The 26630-nt window shown below is 39.9% G+C and overlaps 1 protein-coding gene across 3 annotated transcripts in view; it reads right to left on the reverse strand.

The window, feature by feature from the left end:
• Positions 1-518: 518 nt before the first annotated feature.
• Positions 519-26630, reverse strand: part of ALDH1A2 (aldehyde dehydrogenase 1 family member A2) — a 56591-nt gene continuing 30479 nt past the window's right edge. For all 3 annotated transcript variants that reach the window (XM_068204098.1, XM_068204097.1, XM_068204095.1), the window contains exons 5-13: positions 24373-24434; positions 21542-21670; positions 21298-21411; positions 12258-12360; positions 9597-9781; positions 8697-8861; positions 8105-8262; positions 7244-7318; positions 519-2738 (exon numbers count right to left, since the gene is read on the reverse strand). In XM_068204098.1, coding sequence (XP_068060199.1) covers positions 2666-2738; positions 7244-7318; positions 8105-8262; positions 8697-8861; positions 9597-9781; positions 12258-12360; positions 21298-21411; positions 21542-21670; positions 24373-24434 — 1064 coding nt within the window. In that variant the 3' untranslated portion in view covers positions 519-2665. The remainder of the gene's footprint in view (positions 2739-7243; positions 7319-8104; positions 8263-8696; positions 8862-9596; positions 9782-12257; positions 12361-21297; positions 21412-21541; positions 21671-24372; positions 24435-26630) is intronic.

Below are 26630 nucleotides of genomic sequence, written 5' to 3' on the forward strand. Positions count from 1 at the left end.
AAAGTAACCTGGAATAAAGGCATTGCTTGAGGGAGAGCTGTATAGTACCTGACCATGTGAATTCAGTCTGTCCTTGTCCCATTTTAGCATTTTGAAATCAAAGTTAAGTAGACTATCTCTCCACAAAAGCTCTGAGTGATAATTTAATAATCTCTGTGAAACATCTACTAGAGAAAGAAAAAGCATCATGAGTTTTTAAAACATTATCCAAAAATCAAGCTGTGATGCAGCAGTTTGTAAGGGTGCCCCACTGTTTTTGATGACTTCAGACCTGCCCCAATAGCTAAACTTTATGACCATAAGGGTGAGGATGAACTTTGACTATGACCTAGATCTGCAATTCGCAAGTGTTTTCATACAGCTGCAATAATATTCCAGAAAATGTAATTGGCCTTTTACTTCATTCACTTTTGCAAATGAAAATAAAGCTACTGTGAGAGCAGATCTTTTGCTAAGAAAATATTTTGTTTAATATTTTTATAGCTCTGTCAACAATAAAGGAGTCTCACAGTCTAAAGTCTTTCTCTAAACCTTTTTAATGGAAAAAACTTCATAGAAAATATCCTTTTACTTTTTTAATAACATATAACTATATACATGATTAAAAACTGTAACAAAAAGCTGCAGGGACTGGAAAAATGTTTTGTTGGATCCATGCAGATGGTACATCTAAAACAGGATTTCACATATCCATGTACATCAAATGGAGCTGCAGTGACAGGGTTGAAAAAAAATGGCAACTCTATATTATTTACCTGAATGTATTGGGAATAAAACACAGACATACAAAATACATGAAAAGAATACAAAAGAGTACATGGTGTAAATGCTGTAAGCACAGGAAGGTTCTTTTTTAAGTAAATAGGAGAAAAGAAGTAAAATCTCCTTTTTCACATTTTATATTGCAGTTTAAAAGATAACTAATCTCTTACTTGCTGTATTTTGTTTTTCTTCATTATGACATACACTACAGTAGAAGTATATGGCATTTGAATTTAACAGCTCAGGAATACTTTGATTTATCTCCATGTCTGTGAATGTACTATCAGTTCTGAATAATGACATGTAGACATATTGCTTAAAACCACATACACAGTTTGACATGAGTTACAAAATATTGAGGGCCACCACACTACAAAGTGCTGGAGACTCTTGTCCTGATCCAGCAGTATGTTGAAGGACACATACAACTTCAAATCTAAGAGGAATTCCTCGGAGACTAAAGGAAGTTAAGAACATGCAGAAGTTAGTTTCTGATCAGGGCTGGAGTTTTGAACAGTTCATAGCATAGACTCTGCAGCTAGGAAAACTTACACCTGAGGCTGTAATTCTGTCCTTACACCCCAGATCATGTAGCCACACTGTGTGGATGATTTACTGTACTTCTAAAATAGATTTTCTTAACTCTAAGTTAAAACATAAATGAAACCTCTTTTAAAAAATCTGGGGAATTGATGAGCTCTGCAGCTGGAAAAAGAAAGATAGTGTTTAGTTTGTCAGTGATAGATTTGGAGAGATTCTGTAGGCAGCAGGTAATAATGTGACAGGCTGTAAACACCTCAATTCTGAAAGAACTTGCTCATATTTTTATCCTGGATCAAAAAAACCCAAATAATTGAAAGCTCAGTAGCAGCCAGTAACATTACCTGAGGTGCACAAGCATGGTGAGGATGGCAAGACATCATTTAGTAAAAGCTGTAACAAGTACTTAATGATTCCCAGTGTAATCACAGGCAGTTTAATAGCAGACAAATAAATGGAGCCTGTGTGTGCATATATTTGTTTAAAAAAGAAAAAAGGTGAAAGCAACAACAGTAACAACAACAACAACAAAACTAGACAAGCAGTGAAAGCTAAAATATTCTGTGAAGCCTTGGAATCTGTTCCTGTTCTTGTTAACACCCACCCACCCTGTCTGGCCTTGCTCTTTTGGCAGGCAGGTAAATCCCTTCAAGTTCCTGTAAGTGAAGGAGGACCTTTTGCTTATAGCAAGACATAAAGTAATTACGAAAATAAGCTTTGAAATCCAAATTGCTGTGAGCCATGAAAGCCAAATCTCACTGATAAGTATTTGGCTTTCATTGGCCATGCAGCAGATTGATTCCCTCCCCAGTCTGACCTCTTTCTGTGCTAATTGGAAAGTTGCCACTATACCAGGTTTGACGCCATTACCACTCAGAGTCTTTTATTTTTTAAGAATATCAATGACACTTGTTTGTGTTGTTCATTGCTAGTGTTTTGGGTATAATCTGGCTTGTAGAGCCCTGATTGAAACTACAATGTCAGTACAAGGCAGGTCTGTTTGAGAAGGCAACCTGAAAGAAGTAAGACTTATTTTGTTTATTTAAGGAAGAGATAAATGTGTGTGTGCATGCATTTGCATTTAACAGTTTTATAGCTGGAACCATTATTAAATGATGCACAGTAGCAATTTTATCTCGTTATGATTTGTTTTATAAAGATGTAATGATTCTCAGGAGAGTTTCAGGATAACATGCAAAGTTGGTTTGCATTACCTATGCAGTTATGTGCCCAGTATATATGTTGCAACTTAATTTCTTAAATATATATTGTGTAACACTTTTTATTCCTGAGTGCTGGTCTCCATAAGGAATAGAGAAGGTGGCATCACGTGCTCTTCTGCACAACACGGTCCTCTGTAATTTTAGGAGTTCTTCTGAGGGATCTTTATTGTCACAGTTTTAATTTCAGAATATTCTCTCAATCCACATTCACCCCTAAAGAACAAATTACAGCATCAGCTTATACCAGGTATTCTTTATCAAGAAAAAATCTGCAAAGTGATTTTTTGATAAAGTTAAGATATAACCCAAAATTGCAGTTCAGGTTAGGTCAGAACAATGGATGACTTCAGAATCTGATGAGGAGATACATAACAGTAAACCCAGAAATACTCACTGTCTGTTGATGGAGCTTTTGGAAGTGAATTGATGTCCTTTGTCCTTCCTAGACCTTGAAAATGTCCAAGCACTAAGACCTACCCCACTGGCCAGTGAAATTACTGTTTATATTGCACTCAAGAAAGGGAAGGTCCACACTGAGCATAATGAAAAATTAACAACTCACAACCGTGGATGAACTTGACTCCTAACCTGCTGAACTTTTCTCCCTAGCAACACATCCAGCAGTAGAAATCACCATTTGCACATAATATGGAAGAGGGTTCAGCTTGCTCAGATTCCTTTCTACAATTCCCTGTCAAATTCCTCATTTTGTCCTGGCACAGGACCTGACATAAGAACCTCCATACTGCTGGAGACAGGCACCTACTAGGTCCCAGTCATCTGACACATGGCTCTGAGGGGGACACATTCTGCTTTGGATAGATTATGCTTTAAAAGTGGGTTTTTCTGAATGCTGTTAACATTTTGCTTTTGTCAACTTTAGCCTGGCTCATCTCTTTGGCCCCTCTGCTGAGGTTTAGAGTGGATGTTGCCTGGCATTGTGGGACTTGCGCTTGTCTTTTCTGAAGTACAGGTATTGCTGTTTTCCTGTGCCTATTTTGAGTAATGGAGAAGTCTCTTTATGTTATTAGTGGAGTTATGTCTTCCATATGCTGTGTCTGTAAAGCAAACACTGTCTCCACCTCAAAACAGGAGCAGTCCAAGTCTGGAAGTAGAATATCTTTTCCATGAGGATTTTTTTGCAAGAGTTCTTAGACATTTGTATCTTGGTTAATTTTTTAAATCCTTACCCCTAAGACACACACAGTGTTACTCTATTACTGATATTAAAATGTAGAACATGCTGGCATGGATATGATGTTAGTATGTTTACTATTTGACACTGCTTTCCCTCTGGATTCTCCTGTACAGGACTTAATGCCAACTGAACCATAAAGAATATTTTAGAGGAATTCCTCAGAACCTCCTTCTAGTAAGTGTTTCAGAAAGGAGGGAGTGGTCACTATTTAAGGTAATTAAATCCCTCTGCAGGCCCCCAGTGTTGCATAACCCATTTTGTATTTACTTCTACACTGCAGATTTTACAGAAAATACAACATTGGGGTGAAACTCCTGTAACCTTTTTTGGAAAGTTAATTCATTTGAGCAGAAATATCAGTATTTACCAGCCCATGTCACTTCATCTGCAGTTTTGAAAGCTGATGTGCCTGTTGGCTTGGGAAGCCTTATACATGATATAGTGGTCAGTATTTAGGGGATACAGTAGACTGATGATTCAGTAGGAAGTTGTAAGATTTACCAGAGTCTAAGTACCTGCAAGCAAATATTAGTGACGACATTTTTACATGTGAAAGGTTCCCATTGAGCTGACCCATGCCACCCCCACCTTTCAGTAGAAAGTGGTGGATTTGTCTCCAAAGAATGACCAAAAACTTTAGCTGTTTATCAGAAGCATTCCCTTAGGGCTCAGTGGAAGCTGTCACCAGGAGCTGTCTGGAGCCCAATAACTAATGGCAGTGTCTGTGTGGAAGTTTCTGGATTCAGCAGGGCTGCTGTTGTAGCTCCAGACACTCATTGGACACATTTTTGCAAGCCAATAGATAACCCAGCTGACAGCAGCAAGTGACTTTATGCACATTCCAAATGCCACTTGATCTCTCATCTTGGTCTGCCAAACAAAATTAGAGACAGTTATTGTCTGTTTCTTCAGCTCATGGCTTCAGGACCTTACGTGTTTTGTTTATTTTTTTTTCTGATCAATAGTTTGGAGAAGGACAGTTGTGATGAATTCTAAGGCAAATATGTTTTGAAAGTTAAAAAGCTACACTGGCTGAATAGAAAGATGGGTTATGCCAGACACTCAGAGCAGAAAAGTCAGTGTGTGTTCAGTTAAAGAGCTCAATTGTCCCCACAGCCTAATACAAGGAGCAAAACCACCCTATTCCATGGCCACTCTGGCTCTTCTGGGATTGCAGTTTGGTCTCAGAGTGAGAACAAAGGTTGTGTCTGTGAAGAGGAAGGAGCCCATGGGTCAAATCTGCATGGTGCTGTCCCTTGATTGTGTAGGTGTGAGGAAAGGGGAACAAAATGCTTTTTAAGAAGAAATATTTAATATTCTCTTCCCTCCCTCAGTCCAGGAGGAAAAAAGATAAGAGAATTACAACTCCAAGCCGTTCTCCTGCTTGCACTTGTTTTTCAGAATGCAGGTGTGCAGTGCTGTATCTCAGAACTATCCATACAATAACAATTCCTATGACATTAAAGGAGAGTTCTGAAGTAGAATGGCACTTCCTTCCCTTGAAGACATTTGGACAGAGGCCAGAATTTTCGGGAGCTCTACTATAAAATAGCCACAAGTGGCTATCTGGGATGAACCACCGAAATTTTTAGTTACAGTAGATAAATCTTACATCTCCCAGATAAGAAGCTTTAAAGAAACATGAATGAAGAAAACCCCAAACCCATGTCTTGTTGACCTCTTCAGGGATACAAGAATATTGTAAGTAGTCTTAATGCAATCAGAAATCACCTGTTTTATGTACTCTACCAGGGTGCATATACCCTGCTACCTATTGAGGGAGTGTAAAATGAGCATAACAATTCTCAGCTTTGTGCTGATTTTTTGCCCATGTGTGATGATAACCTGCGAATTTAAATGCAGGACCAGAACAAGTCCCAGATAGTGCAATGCTGGCACAGGCAGCACAGTTATGATCTGGCTGTAACATAGTGTTACCTTAGCAATGACACACTTATGTATAGACACTTTTTTTCTGTAATTGCCCAACTCAACATTATTCATGCTGTAAAATGTGTGCCTTAAAAACAAGAATGTAGGAAACTGGCATTTTAATAAAAAGTATGCAAGTATTAATGCAGGGTGGAGGAGGTGAATTAGATGGTGATATCTGATCAAAGAAGTTCTGAAAGGAGTAGAATAATTACTCATAGGTAGGTTTTCAGGCATCTTTGTGAGATGGAGATTATTGCCATTCCAAACATTTATTGTTTATGATGAATACTTTCAAAGCTGTAGTAGGAATCAAGTGTGCAATTACCAAAGATTTTTCCATGAGAGCTGGGGTGCTGCCTGGGTTCCCCCCCTTTAAAGAGCTCTGCAACATTGATATGTGAATATTTTGCTTGCAGTTGAACCTCCCTGGAGTCAGTGGGGTCACCCCTGGGTGTCAAGTTACTCATGTGCTCTATCGAGCTTAGTAGTTTTAGAATATTTTCACAATGATAAGAGTTAGATGACCTGACATATTTATGCCAGTGTGAGATCACCTCATAACTCATGAATGTGAATAGTATGAATGTGTTATTCAAAGTACTCCCTAACGAGGGAAAAATACTTCAGACTACATAAAGCTTATTTTATAGATCAAGTTGTATACTTCAACATATTTAAAGTTTTAAAAGTTTGACCTTACTTTAGTTTTACTGCTGAGTTTGCCATTAGCCATAAGCTATTTTGAAAACTTAGGTGAGACATATCTGGTACACATACCTCCTGCACAGAAATTAATTGAATCCTTGGTATGTAACCAATCTGGGGCTGATGCAATTGCTAAACTTCTTTGTGATTGTAATGAGAATGAGAAACTGGTAAGACTTTAAATTAGGTACATGGGACAATATTTGAGTGTGGAGCTCTATTTCAAAATATTTGGCACTTAGTGCTAAATGGAATGACAGAAAGCTTTATAATGGCAAGTGTTTTTTTTAAAGAGATGCAAACACATTTGTTTCCTTCTCCTTGCCTGATTTCATTGTTCAAAAATCTGCAAGCTGATAACTTTTTAATAAAATTCAAATGCACCTATATTAATAAATATAGTGAAAACTGAAGAAAGGAAAGGAAAAACTACAAGAGAGGCACAATACATGGGAAAACAAGTCTGAAACAAGTACAGCAAACCAGTCAACAAGTACTCAGCAGCACCAAAGAGAGAGTCTTTCAGAAAAGTGATGCTTAATATGGTTAAAAAAAACCTTCCAGAAAACACAGGTTACAAGTCCAGAAAAATAATCAGAAATTTTCAGTTCCTTTCATGATAAGAAGAGAATTCCAATAAGTTAGTTTGCAGTGTTAGTTAAAAAAAAAAAAAAAAAAAAAAAAAAAAAAAAAAAAAGGTGGTCTTACAGTGCAAATCAACTGCATTTAGAACGGGCAATGATGATTAAAGGTCATCTTATATTATGCCTGGATTCTCAGGTTGGAGTATTTCTGGGTCTTAATTTGCATGGAAGCATTCACTAATGTTTTTAAGTTACAGAGTTGAAAACAATTTAGAAAACAGCAGTGGAATACTTACATCTCTCTCCCATTGCCAGACATTTTGAATCCTCCAAAAGGACTTTGGGCATTTAAGGCATTGTAGCAATTTATCCTGTAACAGGAGGAGGCATTAAGTCCAGCTGCACTGCCAGAAAGACCTTTGGATAACTCAGAGAGAGGCTGAAACTTGTGGAGCTAAGGACACTCTATACCTCTTAGTTAATAACAAACTTGTTTCGTGTTGAAAAGAAATGAGGGATTTATGCTACAAAAACAACAGGCAGCTGCTTACTCCTAAGGAGAATTGGATTTGATCTGTGAAGGCAGGAGGAGAGCACCATACCCTTGGACACCTCTTCAGTAATGAGCTGTTAATCTGCTGCCAAACCTCTGTGCCAATTTATAACAAAGCTGTTAGATTTGAGTTTGCCCTTTTTCTCCTTAGTTTCTTGCAGATCTTTACTCAGGTTTGCATACTAAATTGTAAGCTACTGAACTCTAGAGTTGGGAATCCCCATTCCTAAAGACTGGAGAGGAGTTGTCTCCTGAGTTCCTTAATGTTGTAGAAAGTAGGTAATCCTTTGTGCCTTTAGTAAACCCTCCCAGGTTTCCTGTGCTCCCCAGAAAGGATCGTTTATCCTGGTTTTTTACAGTAAAGCTGCTCAGCAGTGGCAGCCGTGCTCCTGGGAAGCAAGGTGCTTTCCAGCTCCAGCAGCACTCCCCAGCACTGAGCAGCCACAGAACCTCCCCACTGCTGTTCCATGGCTTGCCCAGTGATCCACCACTAGGATGGGCTGCATAAATATTCTTAACAAAGGGTGCAAAACTGAAGTGAAATTATGATAGTGAGTCAAACTCTTTTATCTTCAGGAGCGGGAGTGGGATAACTTCTGCTTACCAGACTGTCCCAGCCTGCATTGCTGAAGAGACTGTCAGGGCCTTGTTTATGTCATTTGTAAAGACAGCAGCTACCAGCCCAAAATCAGAGTTGTTGGCTCTCTCTATAACTTCATCCATGGTTTTAAATCTCAGTATTTCTTGAACAGGCCCAAAAATCTGCAAAAAGATTAATAATTAATAAACTACCCATCTCAGAGGCATTTTATTCTTGTTTTATTCTGCTTTCTTAATTATCTTCTCTCTCCTATTATACTCTTTAAAATTTCCCACAGCAAAATTTAGTGATAAATAGTGATAATATCTGTCTGTAAAACTGCATGCATTTTCCAAAGCAGGTGCCTCAGGGGAACTTGTCCTTTCTACCCATATCTCCTCTTTGATATTTGAGACCTTACAGTCAGTGGCAAAAATTGAGCTTCCTTACCCAGCTGTTGTCACTTGCTGTGTGTATAAGGAGTTCTGAAAATATTTTTTTTAAATATGATCATAATTTTCACTCTGAAGGTTTTGTCGTAGGAATTAAACAAAAGGGGGAAAAAAAAGTAATATTTAGGACATTTAAAAAAGATCTTGCCCACATATGTGAATACCTCCTCCTTGGCAATCCGCATGTCATCTGTTACATTGGAAAACACCGTAGGTTCAATGAAGAATCCCTTTCTTCCCAGCCCCTTTCCCCCACATTCAAGTTTTGCTCCTTCAGTAATGCCACTTTGAATCAGCTCCAAGATCTTGTTGTATTGTTTTTTATCAATCTGAAAGAGAGGAAAAGCTGTTTGATGTGCAGACCATGTACTTGACAACCAATTCCAAATAGGTGCTTTTAGACAAGTCATGTTCCAGTGAGTTGGTTCCTGCTTCCATTCACTGCTCTTTGAGCTGCAGATGCCAAAGATCTACAAGCAGGTGCTGACTGTGACTTTGGGCTCAGACTTCTTAAGATGTGTCACCTTATGTTTGTGGCTTAACCCACTCTCTTGCCAAACAATCTAGTTTACAAGCCCAAAAAAAGCCAATCATTAGGTATTGTCCCAGATTAACTTTGTAAAAATGTTATAAGCCCAACTGTTTATTAGTGGCAGGAACATTTTCTAAAGACTTTTTTCTGATTATGCCCATCTTCTGCTTAGAATTTCTGGATATCCAAGCACAGTTATGGTTGTAGACAGTTCTTGACAGTTAAGTGCTCACAGAGACTTTTAAGAGCTTCTCACAGTTTACAGCTGTATTTTGGGGGCTGAATATCCAAATCTTGCTCTTAAAACTGGGAGGCAAACATTGATATTTAAACTGAGATTTTTTTATTTAACAAGAAACACCTCAGAGCTGCACAGCTTATTTACTCCTTTAAAATTTTAATCTTGAAAGCATTTATCGTGTCAGCTACCCTGGACCTTGAGTGAGTGTTCACTGACGGATCTCTGCCTTAGTGGAGTTTAAATACTCCCAGGCACCTCCTGAGCTGTAGAGCCAATGCCCTACTCCTTTACCTGTGGACCTTGTTCTGTAGTTGGGTCAAAAGGACTCCCCACAACTCTCCTCTTTGCACGTTCTACACTTCTTCTAACAAACTCTTCGTAGATTGATTCTTCCACATAAATCCGTGAGCCTGCAGTGCAGCATTGACCTTGATTGAAGAAGACTCCTTGGTGAGCTTGTTCCACAGCGTAGTCCACTGAAAAACAAGACAGCACATGTTGCACTAGAACACCATGGGCAAATCTGCCTTTGCACCGGTGCTGTGTGTATTACACAGTGTCACATTCCTGAAACTTCAGTAGTAGCATTTGGTTAAATAAAACTAAATCAAGATATCCTGTAGTTGTGTCAGGTCAGAAATGAGGATGATTCCCACTGGAAAAGCTAAGACAGTGCCTTAGAAGTCAATAGGAGTAAGGTATGCAAGAACAACTTCACCAATGTCTTATATCCAGCAACATGTCATTTACCAAGTAAAACCCTTAAGGGAACCTCAGAAGCAGGATGTGTCCCACATAAATACATCTGACTGGGTCACTGTATGAGAAGAAAATTTGTCTGTGATCCCAGGTTGGCAATGGGTTATTAATACTTCCTGTGTGAGAATTACAGCAAACCAAATACATGGGAGAATTTGGCTTTGATAATGGCAAGACCTGTCCTTCCCAAAAAGCCAGATTCTTTTTCTGCATCATAGAAATTTCCTCTTGGCCCATGCAGATGACTGGTAAGACCTTAAAATTATAGGTCTGTTACAGAAAAATCAACCCTCGATTTCTACTCTAACTTCTGTCCAAGCAGGACAGCGGATCTGGTCATAGTTAGACATTCAAGGCCACATTCTTACTTTGGGTGTAATAACTCTCTAGACAAGAATAATTAATTAATCCCTAAATAGTGATGCCCTACAGCACTTTAATACCTCTGTTACCAGTTGTAGCACTTTGGAACATTTCTTAAAGTATAATTTTTTATGGACTAAACAAAGCAACAGTGCTTTACTTTCAGCACATTCTAGACAACTCTGTCTAACAGAAATGTCTTTTTACAGAAATGTCTTGTCTTAAGACCACACTGAGGGCAGTGTGGTCTTAAGAAAAATGATATGGGGTGTTCCCTGAACCACATTTAAATTTTCCCTGGCAGCTCCATGGAGATTGAAAGCACTAGTGGATAGCTGTGATTAACTAATGTTTCTTCTCTATTGTTAACAGTTTTTCACCATGAGGGGCTCTAACCATTCTTCTCTGTTTTTTTGGTGCACTAAACCCTCAACAGCTTTATCATGCTTTCTGCTAACTTTTGGCATACAGTGTTCCTCAAGCAGAACAAAGAACTCCTTTGGAACAGTGAGCCAGTTGCTGTTTTAAAATAATAAGAGCCATGAAGTTTAAATCTTAGGCCAAGTACTGGAGGTTGTAATTGTGGGAAGACCAGAGAGCAGTTGTCCTTCCCCCATGGAAGGTCATAACAGACCAGCCCCTGGCATATGTCACTCTACTAGAAATGTTCAGGTGTTCAAGTGTGCGTTAGCAGGTGAGGGACATTTGAGGTGTGGTGATATCTGGTGGGAGGTGGGGATGAGTAACTGGGGTAGAAGGCTGGAATATCTGTATCTGGCTCCAGCTGCCAAGAGCTTTTTTAGCTTACCAGGATGACTGGCTGAAATTTCAACCCTTGGCTTGGTAAAGCACTTCTTTGTAGAAGGGCTGCTGGAAGTTGTCAAGCTTTTCCTAGTTTTTCAGATATTGATAAGTTTTGAAAATAGATACAGGATTGTAACCATCTCTTGTAATTGCTGCTATTCAAAATCTTTCTATTCATTTCCCTCTTTTAAATGAGAAGACCAAATCCTTATGTGTCTATTTATTGGGGTTGCAAAGTTCTCAGAAAGGGCATTGAGTACAGTGTGCCTGCACCCAGCCTGAACCAAGAGCTCAGAGCAAGGTGTGAACCATCTCATTCATCTTAACTGGTGTTAGCTTCAAAACTTCCTAATTCAGATATCATCATTGTAACTAATTTGTTGCTGATCATTTAAGCAGAATCTTCCAGTTTGTGCTTATAGCCTATACTAAACAGCTGTCCTCTACCTTCTGAGGTGCCAGAAATCTCAGCTGCACAACATCATACATCTGCCAAAATTTTCAGCTCCCTGCAGACAGTGGCAGTGAGGATATTTCAATACACAATTATTTAGTTGTGAAAAATTTAAAAATGGAATAATCTCCCTTTACAGCTACTTAACAAAGGATACTGCACTGACTAGATTAACAAGTCAAGTGTACATAAAAGTCGTCCCTTTTTATAATTGCTTTGAACAATAAAAAATCACAGATTCTTCAGATTTAAAGCACTAAATCACCTTGCTGCAGTGCATAGGATGGCAAATGTATGTGGGAGTAACTGTGAAAAACACCATGTCTATATGCTTGGTTATAACCTTTTTTCTGCTCTCTTGTTGACTATGAATCTGTGGGTTCAAAAATTGTATTTTATAAAAGATAGCACACCTTAGATTGCTTCTATAAAACTGAAAATTGCCATTAGATACAGCTGTATTGCTTCACTTCATTTTATATGAAAGATGTGCCCTAAAAATAGTTTTAAAAAAAACGGAAAAAACATCATGCAATCATGTTTTTACCAAAAATATGGAAGTGCTGACTTACAATCAGCATCTGCGAAAATAATGTTTGGGCTTTTCCCACCCAGCTCCAGTGTAACTCTCTTCAAATTACTCCTTCCAGCTGCTTCTTGGATCAGCTTCCCAACCTGAAAGGAAATGGAGACACATTTTACAGGGAATGTAGTCATACAGTTAATTTTAACAGCCAGGGTTGGCTATCAGTAGAGCAGAGCTTTAAATAATCCAACAGGTCCTTTGTTCCAAACATATTCTCATCAGTAGTGGACAGCTTTCCTTTTTTTTTTTTTCCCTAGAAATTGAGAGGGGATAAGGCACAGCACTAAGTTTGTGTACCATCTACCCCTGCACAGCTATGCTAAAATGGCTTTCTTTTAGGACATTTTAGGAGAGCTGAATTAGAAATTTGAAATGGATGTGACTACAATTGCTTCCATCCAAACCACTGACATGTTCACAAGGCTTAATACATCAAATTCTGATGCAATCATCTTCCTCCTCTGCAGGATTAACAGCACAGCACAGAGCAGGCAAGAAGTTACAAAAGCACCATCCCAGACCTGATCCACAACTGCACCACAGATAATCTTAATATGGGTTGAGGAGGTCAAAATCACCTCCAAAATGTCTTTGTAGATTGTGGGGCCAGCTGGAGCAACCACAAATTGCAGATCTCACCAATGAACATGAGTGTAGATTAAATGAAATAGCAATCTGACAGGTACAGATTTGACGTGCTTCTACATCAGTACAGTTGGAGGGGCAGCTGTGCTCCCTTGAAATTCTCCTCTCCCTGGATCAACAAATCCAAAACAGATAATCTTTTGTACTGTTGTATTGTAACTGTGACCATTTTGCAGCTAAGGAAGTAATCACTGGTAGATTTAGGCTCCTACATGGTAAAACACAGGACTAAAAGTACCTATTGAATATTGAGAAGCCTAAGAACCTTGGTAAGTGCTTTATTTTAACTGGGACGTGTTTTAATGTCACACAGAAAGTCAGAGGTGAAGTGAAATGGGACTGAATCCAGAGCTGGGCTTTTTTCTCCATCTAGTACTCTGGTCGCTCTGTTTTCTATTTCTAAGGTTATGTGAGTGAAATTCCCTGCAGCAAGGGGTTAATGGATGAGAAGCTGAACCTCTTAGAAAACTGAAGGCAGTCTGCTAGAGAAAGTTATGTCAGCACTGGAGTAATCAGAAAGCAAATGAAACAGAAACCAGGGCCCCCAAAGGAAAAAAAAAAAAAAAAAAACCCAAAAAAAAACCAAAGGAAAATCCCCACAGGATAATGAAGGAATTGTGAACCACTTCATGTACCTTTGTGATTAACTGTTTATCTGGTGATACCACAGTTGAGTGTGACTGAGGTTTTTTCTTAAAAAAAAAAAAAGGAAAAGCTTTTTTTCTTTACCCCTGTATTGATGGAATGGAGTGTTGACATTATCATGAAATTCCTTGCATATCCCCTTAATTGGAGCTGATTTTATTGCTATGTTTGACTGACAGCCAGAAGTGAACCTGAAAAAAAAGGATCCTTTTTGCCTTCCACCCCCACCACATATATTGAGCACATCATCTGGAAATTCCATCCTCTCAAACTGTGCTGAAAATGTACACTGGAAACCAGAGTTCTGTGTTTATAGCCCATGCCAGCCAATGCCATTCACACCCTCACTGCCTTGAACCTCCCTCTCTCCAAGAACAGCAACCAGGTATTTCCCCTCAAAAATTCACAAAGAGCAGGACAGACCAAGAAAGCCAGAGCAATGTGTCCAGCCCTCATCTCTCTGCTTTCCATTCTACTTTAATGTCAAAACACTTCTGTACATGTAAGTAAAGATTTTGAAAGGATTCCATGCAAATAAGTAATTGACAAGTATGTAAGACCAAGTATAGTATATGGTAAATATTCAAGTCCAAAGGGCTTTGAGACAGTGGTGTTGATTTGGAAAAGTGTAGTCTGAGGTATTTTTAATACAGGGAAGTTGTCAAGTTTCCTAGTAAAAACGTAATAGAAGGCTTCACTGTGTCGTTCCTGTTAGAGATCCGTGTAGACATCAGGATGGTGGGGCTCGTGCTGCTCAGCATTTTTGTTCACTGTGCTCCCGTTGTGCCCTGTGCGCTTACAAGTTGAGAAAAGTCTCAGGGAAGGCACCAGCACCGTGGTTATTTAGTGACAAAGGCGGCCTTTTGTGACTGAGCCTCTCTTTATGGAGGAAGACAGCATGAAAGGGATAAGTGATAGTGTTGCAATCTGCCTGGGCTTTCAGGACACGCTTCCCGCGGTGTCTCTCAGCTCGATCCCTGAGCTCCCAATAGGCAGCACAGCCCGGAGAGGGAACGCTGGAAGAGAGGACTCCCCCACAGATAATGGAGCTGTGTGATTATTCAGCAGGAATGTTGGCAGAGAAAGCCTTGACTCCCCAACCTTGTTTTGAATAGGCTTCAAGATTGATATCAGGAGTATCCCCGGATAGCTTGTGAAGTACCAAAACCTTGTAAGCTGCATGGAGGGTGAGGCAGATGTAATTTGGTCCATCTCAAAGAAAACAATTTGTTATGCACACCAACAAAAACAAAGATTAAAAAAGTAGTTTGAGGCACTCCTGTGCAACAAAGCTATTTGAAGGATAGTCCTGGAAAGGTCTGTTTCTGGTCTGTCAATGGTGTGGCACTGGGCAGTGAGAATGTATCATGATCTAAAACATTTGATTGTTGTTTACTTATGCCTTCTCTATATGGAAATTTAACGTCTCTTTCAAGAGGAGGCTTAAGCAGTCGCATTTTAAATACTTCGTGCAGAAATTTAAAAATGTTTGTTGCCTTTTATGTTCTCTTAATTTTCTGTTTTCAGACAGAAATCTGTATTTCTAAAGGGTACAGGTGTGTTTGCCTGTTACTGTTAGAGCACTCAAAGTCTCATGAGTCAAAAGCAAAACTCCAAGGTTTGTGCTACTTCCTCTTCAGCTCTGTCATTCAAAATGTCTGGGTTCTCCTCTGCTCTGAACACTCCTTTGCTCACAGATAAACAGTAAATCATCAGGGAGCACCTGAATATAGGGGAGCTGCAGTCTAGCTGAACAGCAGGTCCTTTTCCTGACACTGCCACAGACAAGACAGTGAAGGGAAGAGCTGCACAGGGAGATGTATGGATTAAAATATTCCATAAACAGTGCAAAATATGTCAGAGGAGATATGCATCCTCAGTTAGCTAGGTGTTTTAAATAATATCCTCTATACCTTTCTTGGGATATTGAAAGAATATCTATAGGACAGTAAGTGGTTCAAGTTACAAGAGATTGATTAAGTTTTGTGGAGATGATGTGGCCAGACAGAAATTTTCAATGTTTTCTGGAAGTACAGTTTTCTCTCTCCAGCTATTGAGACACTGGATGTCGTTGTTTTGGCAAAGCCCTCAAACCCGTGCTGCTGCTTACTCAGTCTGCCTTATTTTTTATGAATTCCAGATTATATGCAAAATCTTTATGACAAGCATTTAAGAGCCTCCTGGCATGTTCAGGGTGTGTCTCCTGCAATGACAAGTGACTTTGCAATACTGGCACAAAGAAGAGCAGCTTTATTTGACTGTGCAATGCCCTATGTGAGGAGCAGCCCTGAAAAGAGCATACTGAAAAGTGAAGCACAAGTGCAAAGGCAATCCTAAACACAAATTCCTAGAGAGAATCCTAAGCTATAAATGGCTTATTTGTTCCACAGGTTAAATCCTGGCCCCATGGAAGTCTGTGGCTAAATTCCTGCTGATGTTAATAGGACTGATACACCATCCTGTTTGTATTGGATTTAAGAAGGTGATTCCTTTTGACATGCATCTTTCATAGGCAAAGAGGCACAACAGTTGCCCAGGAACAGTTTCCTAAATGCTATCAAAAACACAAAGGAAGCAGAAGGGAAACAGCTTCTCATTCAGGAGGTACAAGCTGTCCAAGATAGGATCCAAAAGATTCCACAGGAGTAGGAATGAATGCTAATGTAGCCTCCCTAAATCCTTACATAGGGCATGTGTGTAGCACCATAAGCTCACAGACTTCTCAGGACAGGTCAGATCACCTTTAGGATTCTTATTGCTAAAGTAGAAAATGCCAGGTTGCAATTCTTTATGAAGCCTAAAACCAGCAAGAGATTGTGTAATCCAGAAGAGCTCACACAACCCATTGCCTGTGCAGTAGGAAGACATTCTGTCTACATCATGCATTGGGACATTCATCTCACTTTGGAAATGAAAGGAGAATCCTGCTGAGTAAATTAGAATCAGTGGTAATACAGCTGTTAGCTACAAACATTTGTTTGGCATGAATCAATCTCAACTCTCCTGTAGTTTGCTTTGATGGTCTCTCTAGTATCTTGTTGACTAATGATGAGATCATGGTTTGTTAATCTAAGTGCATAAAGAAAACATTCTGCCAAGCAAAATGCAGACTCTTTTGCTGGGGTTTATTGCAGTTGTTTATAGACCTTTTGTTTACACAGGCATCCAAACAAATTTGTTGGATATTTATTTGGGTTACTCTACAGAGCTGCCTGAACACAGACCTGAATCCTATCTTAAATCTGTCTGCATTTTAATGGGTTGTAGTTTGAACAAAGTGGAAACCAGCCACTTAGGATACATTTCTTGTTGGCCAGAACTTCAAATGCTTTGTGTGCTATCTATAATTCTCATCTTGAGAGCATTTAACAACTGGAGGGAGTTGTAAGCCAGTCTGATTTGGAGGTTACACATTTGGTTTTAAACAGAAGTTATTAGAACTCATTAAACTTTTGCAACAATCAAAACACAATTTTTATCCCACGCAGGGCTTTAAATCTGCATTCTAAAATATTTATAACTTCTTACCTCCATAACCATCTCTAATTTTAAACCCAGAACATACTGCCCTCAACTATTTCCTGTGTACCAGGAACTTATGGGTACACCATCCCGACTCCAGTTCCAGTTCAGATGGAGCACACAGGTAGTGACTTGGGCAGACAGCTCACAGCAGGAAAATGGCTGTATTTGCAAAGCCTTAACTGAGCTCACAGATTTGAATGGAAATAAAGGCAAATCAAGAGTAAACTGGCTTCTGATGGCTGCTTTTCTCTGATATTTGAAGGCCTTTCACCTTTTTTGCATAGCAAAAGTTCTTTCAGAGAATAAGAAAATATGAAGAAACTCTTTGCATTTCTGGAATGTGTAAAAATTGTCCCCTCATCAGCATTTGTCTTGGAAATACATAAAGCCCACTGTTACTTTACTGGGCAAGAGACTTGTAGAACATCTGTACTTCTGAGCACTGCAGCCACATGGGAATGCCAGACATCCTGAGTTTGGACCTGTTCATAAACTCAGAAATTATAAATTGCTAGTTTTAATTAAATTGTTGCTAATATGTTTTTAAAGGAATTCAGACAAGAATATGTGGAACTGTGAAGAAGCTGAGGCAGAGAGGGGCAAAAGGAAAGGCACATCCAGTAAACAGTGGGGATAGTGGGACACAGCTGAGCTTTACAGTACCTCTCCCATGCTCCCAGAGAGTGGGAGTTTCACCCTGCAGCTCAGGACCAGAAGGAGCAAGGAGAAATTCAGTAAGATGTAATGAGATATGCATATTGATTGTGGACTTTCAAGGAAAGGTAGGAAAAGGATAGAAGCAACTGTTAACATGGTCATATTGGCTGGAAGAAAGGTTGGTTATGGCAGTTTAAATTTCTTCTTATTGTGGAAGATGAGGAAAAATGTGTCAATGAAGCCTGAGAGAAGATTGCTGTAACTAAGGAGGATCATGGATTAGCCCTGGTTCACTAAAACCAGCACAGTAAATATAAACATTTTGGTTAAAATGCCTGTACCAAACAGGCTGCTGAAGAGTGAACCGAAGCAAGCAGAGAAGCCAAGAAAGCTACTGGAATCTAAGGAGGCACAGTATTTGAGGTGGGCTTTCATACTCAGTATGATTTTATTTCTTTCAGTGTGACAGTTGTCAGAGTGAAATCCATAGCCTGCCAGGTGTTTGCAGAACACTTCCCCTTCCAGGTGAGCTGTTGAGATCCATGTACTAGGGGACTGGGAGAAGAAGATGATCCATGGGAGAGTGTTTCATAAGAAGCAGATAGGCTGAGGGATGAAAGAGTTGGCAGACTGTTTTTTTAATGTGTGCAAGCTAACCCATAAAAGGAGGGGCAGCAGGAAAGATGGAGAGAAGTGAAATCAAACAGTAATGGCACCAGAGAAAAAGAGCTCTTTCTGCTTTTTCCTGCATTATTTGGGGAGGGGGGGAATAAATAGCAGTATTAAAAAAAAATTCAGAGCACCTGTGAATCTAAAACCCAGAGAAGAGAGTGCACACTGGATAGCTCTAAACTAGAACTCAGAAGCAGAAGTTGAAAGTTATTTCTGTGTTGTCATTGCATGGGCATGGGCTTGAGGCCTCCCAGTCATCGGGAGTGTCTAGAGGTACTGGACTAATGCACGGGTGACAAGGCCATTGGCACATGGAATACAAGTGTCCACATGCACTTCTGGGCTCAGGAAGTGTGTTAGTCCGTGACTGTCAGAAGCGGAGAGGCTGCAGCAAGGAAAGGATCACTCTACACATGGATCACTCTCTTCTTCTGTGAGCATCTGGTACTGGTCCTGTTGCAAGATAAGGTGTGAGGCTGGAGGGCTCTGTGGTGTGGCTGTGTCAGGCTTTATTGAGGTAAGGTTGTGAACTTGGCCTTTTGGCTCGGATTTCTATGGATTGAGTTCTACAAATATTGGACACACATTAGCATTCTTTTTTTTTTTTTTTTTTTAGGAGGAGCAGCCTGTTTTCTGCCTTGCAAGAGCACGGCAGGAAAAAAATCATAGTAGCCCATTTTTGTGATTTTTACAGGCAAATGGAGAATTTTCATTAGCCATATGTATACTTCAAAGGTAAAGAACTTATATAAAAGAACCTCATAGTGAAAACTTGAGAAAAACCTGTGCTTCAGAATCTCAATCTGAAGATCTTTGCATTTGTACTGATAGCTTTTATCATTAACTTGCCCATCATGAACTGCCTTAACTAGCACAGGGATGGAATGGAGTTAATAGGTGGTGTTTATATACCTATTGGCTATTGGAAATCCCCATCACTGGAGTGTACAGTTGACATGCTTCAGACAAGAACCAGAGAGACAAAATATTTCCATTATTATTTCACTAGAACGTGAACTCTACTTTGGAGGAGTCAGAGACTCTAGTCCAGCTCATATCAGAACATGGTGTTTAAAATGTTACAATGTTGACTTGCTGTTAAAAAAATTCAGTGTTACAGGAAATCAGAAACAATATGGAATAGTTTACACTAACTCTGCATTAAAACGATCCATCTGTTCTTGCTTTAGGTTCTTAGAGAATTGCTTTTTCATCTCTGTAATGCTTTTCACTTCCTATTAGTAAGGCTTTTAAAGGTAGACACTGAGTTAGTATAAAACCCACAGCTTTTGAGTTTAAATGCCTATTAAAACTAAAGCTGTCTGGAACTACAATAAAAATTTATTTTGGCTACAAGAGACAACTTTGAAACCTAACCCATCTGTATTTTTCCTCTTCCAAACAGTGCAACATCCTGTATAATAGAATATTTATCTTAAACAGAGACCACATATCTTTATGAAAACAATTGTTTCAACTTAATTTATGGGGGGTAATCAGCTCATATTAAAATTTTCAGTATTCCAGGATGCTAATCTTAATTGGATACAGGAGATGTAATGACTAGAGTAATTCCATGGAATAATCTGAAATCTGATGTAGCCATTGGCTTAGAATGTAACCTGTGTATATTAGAATCTGAAGTTGTCATTAAAAAATCATGTACAGGCATATAGTAATTGCAAAATACCTATGTATGCAAATTAGGCATACGACTGCAGCTACATTTTCCTGGTAATTTAGGTTTGTGCGTGACTTGCAAACTCAATTACAGAATAATTCCACCAGAATAATTTATTTGAAATAACTGAGCCGGTCTCTGCAATCCTTGGGCCCACCAGGGAGATACCCACACATATCTAGCAGGGCTGCATGGTCAATGAATTTATCAACACAAATCAAAAACAAATTGCCTCACTGTGAAGAGCAGTATCCCTGGGATGTATAAAGCCTTCCACTGCCACGAGTGGGAGTCAAACATATCAAAGGGAGACTGGATCCCTGGGGTTTAGGTCCCTCCATACAATAGTTTGTCAGATTCTGAATTGAAAAGGGCTGGGTTTAGCACTCTCTAAATATAACCAGCCCTGAAACTCCCACAGAGATTCCTTTCTGTCTGCCTTCAGACGATGAGATAAGGCCCCTTCTCCTGTGACTTCAGTCTGGAGTACCTCTGTCATCCCCACCCCAACCCTGATAACAGCCAGCTTGGCACATATTTGAGAGCAAGATGTGATGAGAGTTTTGGGGATTAGTCTTGCCGTAGATTGCAGCCTTCATCTTCAGAGTGAGCCTCCTCTCTAACGTCTGCAGCATAGACTCCTAGCAAGGCATTTTGGCATCCAGGACACAACTGTCTCCCTTCATCCTCTGGCCAGCTTCTTTCCATCATTTTGGGAACCGAAACCTTGGATAATCTCCTTTTCTCCCTGCATTCCTTCCTTTTTAGGCCTCCTCCTCAACCTTAATATACTTGTATGCAGCATCAAAGTTGAAGTATATTTGCACAATTTGCTCCCTTCCTCCCTCTTCCCCAAGTACAGCAGGATACACAAATTATGGATGTTAAAGCAGCACTTATGTGTGCTGTGATATACAAGGGATGTTCTGCCTACTTGCATGTGATTCACATCCTCATAAGCCCACAGGAAATCCCAGCAATATTTTTCCAGGCATATCTCCTGTGCTGAGGTGCTGAGCACAGCAGGGGCTGGAGGAAAGGAGCTGCTTGTGCTTGGGAAGTCCTGTGGTACAGAAGTTTAGCTGGGAAGCACAGACCACTGTAATTTAGATGTAGCTCTTTTACCCAGTGGCAGTAAGAAATATAGCACAAGGACTGAAGTATTTATTCACGTTTTACAGTAATGTATGAATCCTCTTACCTCAGTGGATCCAGTGAAAGCAATTTTATCAATGCCAACATGAGAGGCTATGGCTGCACCAACAATTGGACCAAATCCTGGCAAAATATTGACAACTCCTGGTGGAAAGCCAGCCTGTCAAAACAGGAATGAATGAAGGTAAGCATGACTTACGAGAACTGTTAGAGCACGTTAAAGCAGGCATGTGCTGGTGGTTCCCTTCCCACAAGGAGAGACAGACATCACTCCCCTCAATTATTCTTACCTCCTTGATGAGGGCACCCATATAGAGAGCACTGAGTGGTGTTTGTTCTGCTGGTTTAATAACTACTGTATTGCCACAGCACAGAGCTGGAGCAATCTTCCATGCAAACATCAGCAGGGGGAAGTTCCACTGTAGGAAAAAAAAAGTTGATAGATGGAAAAATATTGCCGTGGTGTTTTGTTTTCAAGATGTCAAGCTGATACCTCACTTATTTCTCAGGCTGATCCTCAACATAAATCTTTCCCAGCACAAAGCAAGGATTTTTTTTTTAATAACTGCCATTAAGAAAGCAACAACAGTGACTTCTTAGTTCTTTCTCTCCTCTTCAAAGAAATACAACCCCTACCTGCAATCTCCATTAAAAAAGTCCTGTTATCTGTTAATTTTTTAAGTCACAACTTTTTATTTCATTTACTGTTTTGCTTTCGGCACTTTTAATTCCCCCGTGAAAATAGGTCTTGCTTCTGATGCATTTGGAATGAACTGTTTGTTTATGTTGAAGCAGTTTTGGATGTAAATTTCATACCCCATCTTAAGATACAAATTTATACTCAAAATTATATAATCCTTAATTGATGGCATTGCAATAAAAAGTCCATAAATGTCAATGTTCAATCAAAGCATTTCATTTTCTTGAAGACTTCTTACTGAGAAATCTATATGGAAGATGTTAAAAGGACAGTAAAAAACAAGTTGAGAAACTCTTTGCTGCTATAAAATTTTGTATTGTCATTCATTGAAGTGCAGCAGATGATGTAGTGAATTATATTAGTTCAATGCACAAACATGCCTTGGATAAAGATAAAAGTAACAAGCCTTTTGCACCAAGGCCTGATCCTGGCAGGTTAAGTGGATAGTCCTGCTGATTTTAGTGAAAATGTCAGAGTAATAAAATAACTGTGTTTTCACAATCACTCTTACAAATGCATACAACAGTCTCTTTTAGAAGGAGAATAGAAAATATCAGTCACAGAGTCAGCCACTGGCCAGAACGTGTTGCTGCCTGATGCATATCAGCTGCCACTCTCAGACATCTCTCTAGCCCCTGGCTAGCTTGAAAAAATACACAACTGTCTTTCCTTCACAGAACACCCAATTTTTTACTCCCTCTGTTGTTTATAAACTCCGGAGACAACGTGATGTTTTAATTCCATCTCCAGTACATAAACCTGGGAGGGGAGCTGTCGGGCCAGCACTGTGCTAACAGCCTGCACTTCTAATGGCATTGCAAGGAGAGCTCACAGCAGTTTTATAGGGCACTATATAGCCCTGTTTATGCTACAGCACTGCCAAAGAGCACATTTTGATGGAAGCTGGGATGTGAAAGAGGATGAGGAGTTCAGTGTTAGACTTGCTGTTTAATTTTATTTTTGAATAATGTATTTGCTCAGGCAATGGCCAAGCACATGCAGCAGCCTGGGCTGTCCTCTGGGACTGGTAGCATGGAGGAAATACAGAACAGATCAGCAGTGGTGTTAGAATAGATGGATATGACAGCCATCTTCAGGTTTTGGAGAACAAAACTCAGGGAAGAACGAACATGTATGGTAGATGGCTGGGTACCCTGAAAAAGGTTTACACATCTAAACTAAATAAATCCTGCTTTTGGCATGATCCTCAGCCTATGGCCAAGTTTCTTCAGCAGGTCTGTCAGTTAAGCTCAGTGAAACAAGCGTAAGAGATGTCCAGCAATGCTGGGCTTAGATGTTGGGGTTGTCATTTAGTAAAGGCTTATCCATGTGCCTGGCTGAGGAACGGGGACAGAGCAGTGGAATCTTTCATTCATAAGGACCAAGTCAGGAGAGTGTGTAGGTGTTTGCGGGATGGCTGTAGCCACAGACTCTCTGAGTCATTGCATGTTTCTCTGGGTTTCTGCTGAGTGCCAAACACAAAAGCCACCCCTTAGCAAAGACATGAAATAGCAACAAATATAAATAGGAAAAAAGGCCTTAACATTGATAAAGTAATATTTTCTGGCTGCTCCTCTTGTAATGGAATTGCTTCGTGTTTCTGTTTAGTGGCTTTGTGGTAATGTGAACAAAATAAAACATCAACATCCACAAAAAATTTCAGAGAATGGCCTGATTAGTCCCTCAGTGTTTTGTCAGGCAAAAAAGCTTCCACACAATATTTTAATAGCTGTATGCGAGCCTCCCATTGAAATTTCTGCCAAAGCTGGTTAACTGGCTCTTCTGAAAAAGTTACCTTCTCAGTGCAATTCCCATGCAGTGTTCAGCAAGATTTTATTATGAGGGTGTCTGCTGGGGTGCAGGGGGAGTATTGGATTTGATGAAATGATGTGTTTCTCTCTCCCAACAAATAAAACAAACATTTCATGTCTTCTATTAGCTACACAATGTTAATTGTAATGATATGTCTCCTGGAGTTTCCTTTTCTCCTCCAGCCTTGTAAAAGAAATAGCAGGAAAGAATGGAATTAAAATACATCACATTCTCCCAGGAACTGAGGAGCCTGTTAAATCACAGTAAAAACTAAATAAATAAAGAGACTACCACAGCAAAGCATCAATTTTCCATAAGTTGTGTGAACATCCATAACCACTGACAGCATATTAACACCGTGTTTTGCTTTGCTTGTTTTAATCATGTGAATTCTATGACTTGAGAACTTAACTCCTAATAACAGAGCCTAAACCCTATTAGCATGTTCAAATAAGCATTTGCGGGGAGGCTGTTAAAGATATGTCAACAATATGAGCTCAGCTTTTTTCGTAATGGAAAACACACATAGCTGAAGACCATGTTTTATGTGTCTTTAAAGAGAGCTGGTTCAAATGAAAATAAATAGAAAGCACTAGTAGAGATACTCACAGGGATGATCTGTCCACACACTCCGATGGGTTCATGTCTTGTAAACGTAAAATAATCTCCATCTGAAACAGATGAGCATGCTTACTCTCAAGTGCAGTTTGACTTGGCAGAACAAAAAAAAAATTAAAATAGAGGGAGGGAAAAAACTCTAAGGATCAGCCTTTGATGGCAGTAAAAGAAATAAAGAAGTCATGGAAGTGTTTTTTTGTGAGCCAGCATGGGAAACCTAGGTTCAGGAGCAACCTAATTGTTCTTTCTGTAGAACAAAGGAAGCAGGCTTCCCATCAGAAACTAACCTGCTTTGTTCCTTGGCAAAGAGCTGTACTGCACATAAAATTGCAGTAGCATGGAAGCACTTACTGGCCTCAGCTGATTTAAGGGTAAGAGAAGTGAAGAGTCACAAAGGCAATTTCCTGAAAGGCATGAGTGGAGCACAGCAATATAAAGGTGTGTCTACAACCCAAGTGTAGGGTAATATAGAGTAACATTCAGCTGACTCATCTACCATTGAGGACACAGGCAGTGTGAAGTGATGGAATGATGTACCACAGTCCCTAGATGTGGAATGAAGAGGGAAAGTTTGTGACTTGTGTCACTGAGCATCATTTACTTTCTGTGGTCTGGGAGCACATGCTGGGGTTACACGTGCAGGTTTCTTCCCAGTTAACAAAGAGCCAGAAAGGGACCTGCTGTGTGGAGACCAGTTAAAGGATCAGTTAAGGTACTGTCTAACCAGTAGCTTTGGTAGTGTGCTCAGCCTGCATCTGTGCAAAGTAGATTTACTGCACCTCTGTACCTCAATTGAGTCTCGTAGCTGTATAAACTAGCCTGGACTCAAACTATCTCTGAATTTAGGTCAGATGCTTTGCAGTGAGGGTACAGCTGAGGGAGAGGCTATGCTAAAGGCATGAGCTGAATGTGCCCCTTGGCCTGTAGTGCTTGGTCATCTAGAAAAACGCAAATCTCTTAACATGGGAAAATAATTTCAGCTAAGTATGTGAGAATGATGAGGTTACCTAGGCTTAATGGCAGGAGATGATTTACCAGGATAAGAAAAGGTTAGACAGGGGAAAGGAGTAAGAGGAGGAGGAGGAGAGATTACAGGGCTTTTGCTCCCATTGTTCTGTCTGACACAGGGTATGTGCTTTCCCTCCCAGTCTGGGCTGGGAAGTGGCTGCCTCAGCCTCTCCCCCATTCAGTCCAGAGCTGCAGCCACCCTTGTGCAATATTGGGGAAGGGCCTGACTTCACAATGGACAGTGTGTTTTGGGAACCTGCTGCAATATCCTCTAAGATATATCTGGTAACAATAAACAGGTTAATCCTTAAAGTTTCTTGGGTTTAAGGAAAGACTTCAACTTGAATTTGATTAGAAATAACTTATTGTCAGGTCTGCTTATTTCTATCCACCTACTTTACAGGATTTGCTCAGTAGAAACCTGAGCTAAAGTAGCTAATATGTCAGCTGGGGGCCAGAAACAGAATAATTATGAGAAAGGTAACAATAGTCTGCAACCAAGACAGGGACAGAACAGAGAAAATAAAGGAGGGAAGGAAAGAGAGAAAAGAGATTCAGGAAAAGACAGAAGAAAATAGTTTATCAGTTAGTCTGCGCTGCATTGACAAAACATCGTTGTAACGTTTTGATCTCCAGATGTTTAACAGCTCCCCAGTGGAGATGAGAATATTTGTGTCAAAGATGATCAGTTTGGTTTTCCAGGTTATCTTTCACAGATGCTAGCAGTGGTTCACAGATCATAGGAAGATTCATCAGATCTGACAGAAGCGAAGTAGAAGTCAAAATACAGAGAAGTACATACAAGCAAAACTGTCTAAGTGCTCAAGAACACAGAGGAGTCAGCTAAAAATACCAGCTTGTACTCAGTAGTACTGTGAGAGGTGGGTTCTCAGCCAGAAGGATGGTGGCAACATAACAGTAACACAGTTACATTAGCACTGTCTGACTTTAGATTGTCACTGCATAATCACTGCCACATGTCTGCGTGCTTCATCACACAGAGTTATAGATAACCTGAACCTCTTGCCAAGGCAGACAAATGGTGGTTAATTCTGCCCAGCGTAGGCAGAACGTTCATTCCGCAGAGCAGTGCCTCCCATGCAGAGCTGCTCTCCCTGCTGTCTCCCACTAGACTCTAGACAGCTGCCCTTTTTGACACCTACTTCCAAAGTTCATCATCCACAGATTTTCTGTCAAGATGGGATTTTTGAGGTTGCTTTCTAACAATATCTTTGGGAACA

This window comes from Anomalospiza imberbis, chromosome 13 (assembly GCF_031753505.1).
Source record: "Anomalospiza imberbis isolate Cuckoo-Finch-1a 21T00152 chromosome 13, ASM3175350v1, whole genome shotgun sequence".
NCBI classification, from domain to species: domain Eukaryota; kingdom Metazoa; phylum Chordata; class Aves; order Passeriformes; family Viduidae; genus Anomalospiza; species Anomalospiza imberbis.